A 4,774-nucleotide genomic window follows, 5' to 3' on the forward strand; every position below is an offset into this window, starting at 1 on the left:
AAATATGAGCAAATAGAACAACAACACATCAAAAGAATTATACAACATGATGAAGTGGGGTTCATTCCATGGATGCAAGGATGCTTCAACATATGTGAGTCAATAAATGTGAAACTTCATTTCATCAAAATTGAGGAAAAAATTAAATGATCATGATCAAAAATTGATAGACACAGAAAAACCATTCCACAAAATTCAACATCCCTTCCTGATAAAGACTCTCAGCACATTAGGTATAGAAGGAAAGTATCTCAATACAATAAAAGCCATGTATGACAATCACACCAACTATATCACCCAGAATGTGGAAAAGCTGATAGCTTTTCCCTTAAGAATGGGAACAAGACACGGACGCCCTCTCTCACTGCTTCTATTTAACATAAGATTGGAAGTACTAGATAAAACAATCAGGCAAGAGAAAGAAATAAAGAAATAAAATGCATCCAGACAAAGTTGAACTGTCCCTGTTTGCCAATGACATGATCCTATATAGAGAAAAACCTAAAGACTTTACAAAAAAACTCTTACAGCTGATAAATAAATTAAGTACACTTATAGGATACAAAATCAACATGCAAAAATTCGTTGCATTTTTATACTTCAGGAGCGAACTAGTAGAAAAAGAAACCAAGAAATTAATCCTACTTACAATAGTCACCCAAAAAGGAATAGTTAGGAATCAATTTAATTTAACCAAGGAGAAGAGAGGTCTCTACAACAAGAATAACAAATCACTGATAAAAATAAAGAAGGCACAAAAATATGAGAAGGAATTCTGTGCTCTTGGACTAGAAGAATTAACATTGTAAAAATGCTTAAACTACACAAAGCATTCTAAGGATTAAATGCAATGTCCAACAAAGCACCAACAATATTACTCAAAGAAATAGAAAAAAAAAAAAACAATTCTAACATTTATATGAAAGAACAAAAGACTGCAAATAGCCAAAACAACCCTGAGCAAAAAATAAATGAGTAACTCCAAGGTATAACAGTACCCGACTTCGAATTATACTACAAAGCTATAGTAACCAAAAGAGCTTGGTACTGGCATAAAAACAGAAACTCAGACTAATGAAGCAGAATAGAGTATCGAGAAATCAACCCACAAAATTTCAACCAATTGATCTTTGACAAAGTCAACAAGAAAATACATTGAGGGAAATATTTCTTCTTCAATAAATGGTGGGGAGAAATTGAACATCCGTATTGTAGAAGAATGAAACTAGACCCATACCTGTCCCCCTATTTGAAAATCAACTGAAAAAGGATTAAAGACCTAAGTATAAACCCTGAAACTATAAAACTCTTAAAAGAAACATAGAGGAAACACTTCAGGATGTGGGACAGGGCAAAGACTTTATGAATAAGTCCCCAAAAGCACAGACAAGAAAAGAAGAAATAAACAAATGGGATTATATCAAGCTAAAAAGCTTCTGCACAGCTAAAGAAACAATTAGCAGAGTGAAAAGACAACCTACAGAATGGAAGAAAATATTTGCAAGCCTTGCATCCCAGAAAGGATTAATATCCAGAATACACGAGGAACTCAAACAGCTTAAGAGAAAAAAAAAAAATGCAACCCAATTTGAAAAAAAGGCAAGAGGAGCTAAATAGGCATTTCTCAAAGGAAGATACACAAGTGGCAAACAGACACATGATGAAATGCTCAACATCACTAAGCATCAGAGAAATGCAAATCAAAAACCACCTTGAGATATCATCTCACCCCAGCCAGACTGGCCATTATCGAAAAGACTGAGAATAACAAATGATGGTGAGGATTCAGAGATAGAAGAACTTCCCACACTGCAGGCAGGACTGTAAATTAGCATAGCTATTGTGGAAAACAGTATGGAGTTTACTTAAACGACTATGGATAGAATTGTCATAAGATTCAGCAATTCCACTGATGAGTATTTAACCAAAGGAATGGAAATCATGTCGAAGGGATACCTGCACTCCCATGATTTTTGCAGCTCTTTTTAAAATAGCCAAGAGTTGGAGCCAACTAAATGTCCATCGACAGATGACTGGATAAGGAAAATGTGGTATACATACACAAGAGAATACTACTCTGCTATAAAGGAGAGTTAAATTCTGACATTTGCAGCAACAGAGATGAACTAAATGAAGATTAAGTTAAGTGAAATAATCTAGACACAGAAAGAGAAATACCACATGTCCTCAGTCACAGTGGGAGTTAATAAATAAATAATAAATAAACAAATAAATAAATAAAAATGAAAGATACAACAATCACAACAATTTGTTGAATGTTTAAAATGAGAGGACAGAACTGAGGTCACCAGAAGTGGGAAAGGGTTTGGGGAGTTGGGGTTAGGGAGAAATTGGTAAAGGACCACAAAAAATTATTACATTGTACAATCTTGAATATACTAATTATCCTGAGTTGAGCACCACCGTTGCACACAGCTATTGATATTCAATCCTGGACCCCACAAATATTTATAATCAATTATGTTCCAATACATAAAAATATAAAATAAGTAAATATTTAAAATATATTACAAATATTTATTAGTAATATAAATTCCCATCCTTTTCTATTGGGAATCCTTCATGATAGATTTTCTGGTCTGGTCACAAGAAACTGATGGTATTTGGTAGCTCCTTTGCTTTCTTGTAAATAAAAGGGTCTGAACTAATCTTTACGTCCTGTCCTAACTGGATTCAGCTATTTCCTCAGGAAAAAATTAAGTAATTTTGACTATACATATTTATATGTTAATAATTTTGACTATATATTTCATATACAATTTATTTTACAATAGTCAAATTTATCATAAAATAAACATATTTTATGATATAGTCAAAATTATTTATTATAATTTTAATAATATTAATTTTTTAATAATAATTTATGAATTTATAATATATAACATAATATAAATTATTTACAAAATTACAGTGAAATAGTTTTCCTTAAAATTTAGTGAAAATAATTTTTCTTTGCTTGGATTAGTCCTAATTTTTCATGAAATTATGTTCTTTTTTTTTTAGGTTTCATTTTTAGGTTTGTGGATTATATTTAATATATTTTGCTATTATGTATATTCAAAAAATTATGTACTTCCAAACCAAAACAAGAAAGACACAATCACATTACTCTAACTTCATCCTGTCTTCTCTGCAGTTTCCTCTGTCCCTCACAAGTACTCACTTTTTAAGGATTTGCTTTCTTCTTTCATCTATTAAATATAAAATTATAGACACAAATACACACACAAGCGTACCAAGATACTATTTCTCTTTGGTTATGGTAAAGCTAATTGCACATGATGTTCTGAGTTTTATTTTTCTTTTATCCCTGCCCCCTCCATAAAACTGTTTGTCCTGAAGGGTCAGCTGCCAAGAGAACATCCTTATAACATACACAGCTGCCCCATGCTTCACCGTGGGGATGCACTGGGGTTTATTCAAGTTCTCTTTGATTGAGGTTGGGTGGAGTTGTAATTGTATTAAATTACAAAAAATAATTCTGCAAGAAATAGCTTTGTACTTACAAAAGACCTATTATTAATGTTCATATTCACTTGGAATAATAGGTGTTGTAAGAAAAAGCATGTTCTAGATGTCATGAAAATAACCCAATTTTCTTTTTCAGTCTGCAGATTCTTCTGATTTAAATAAATTCAAACTTGGGACATAATAATCAACTATATTGCATATTGACAAAATAAAAATAATAAATAAATAAATAAATTCAAACTTCAACATCTTTTCCACATGGATGGATTGGTTTATATTAACTTGAATTGGGGTATTACCTTACTCACTCAGACTGGTGCTGGAATCCTTGGAAATTCGTCACTCCTTTGCCTTTACAACTTTACTTTTATCACTGCACAGAGTTTGAGACCCACAGACTTGATTCTCAGCCAGCTGGTCTTAGCTAACAACTTGGTTATTCTCTCTAAAGGGATCCCTCAGACAATGGCAGCTTTTGGATTGAAATCTTTCCTGGATGAGGCTGGATGTAAAGTTGTCTTCTATTTACACAGAGTGGCCAGAGGGGTTACTCTCAGCACCACCTGCCTCCTCAGTGGCTTTCAGGCCACGAAACTTTGCCCCAGTATCTCTGGGCGGATGGAAATCAAAATTAAATCTCCAAAGTGCATCATTTTCTGCTGTTTTCTTTGCTGGATCTTGCATCTTGTGTTAAATATCTCTGTTGTAAAACATGTAACTGGCCCAACAAATAACAAAAACATGAGCATGGAAGAAATGTACAAATACTGTTCCTCACCCACTTTAGGGAGACTGGAATTCTCAGTAAATGCAGTCATTTTCTTGGTCACTGATGCTATGTTTTGGGGCCTCATGGTCTGGACTAGCAGCTTCATGGTCCTTTTTCTGTACAGACACAAGCAGCAGGTACAACACATTCACAGCAGCAGGCTCTCACCCAGAGCTAATTATGAAACTAGAGCCACATGCATTATCCTGATCCTGGTGAGCATGTTTGTCTCCTTTCATGCTCTATCTGGCATTTTATCATTTTGGATAACCCAGATTCAAAATCCAATCCCTTGGCTGATAAACATCTCTTCCCTGGTATCTTCAAGCTTCCCAACATTCAGCCCCTTTGTGTTTATTTTTAGTGATACCCGAGTCTCACAGTTCTACTTTGCCTGCTAGACAAGAAAGACAAATGCTCCAAGTATGGTCTCTGGACTCTAAGCTTCCTCCAAAACATTGCATCATTTATTTAATCACCTGTTCTTCCAATATTTGTAGGATTATAAAGTAT

The 4,774-nt window shown here is 33.9% G+C and overlaps 1 protein-coding gene across 1 annotated transcript in view; it reads left to right on the plus strand.

The window, feature by feature from the left end:
• The window catches only part of LOC103610359 (vomeronasal type-1 receptor 1-like), a gene marked incomplete at its 3' end in the record, with an annotated part of 8,751 nt that extends 4,615 nt beyond the window's left edge, over window positions 1–4,136 (plus strand). The window contains exon 2 of the mRNA XM_008594545.1: window positions 3,944–4,136. Coding sequence (XP_008592767.1) covers window positions 3,944–4,136 — 193 coding nt within the window. The remainder of the gene's footprint in view (window positions 1–3,943) is intronic.
• Between the last annotated feature and the right edge of the window lie 638 nt (window positions 4,137–4,774).

Source organism: Galeopterus variegatus, unplaced genomic scaffold (assembly GCF_000696425.1).
Source record: "Galeopterus variegatus unplaced genomic scaffold, G_variegatus-3.0.2 Scaffold10995, whole genome shotgun sequence".
NCBI classification, from domain to species: domain Eukaryota; kingdom Metazoa; phylum Chordata; class Mammalia; order Dermoptera; family Cynocephalidae; genus Galeopterus; species Galeopterus variegatus.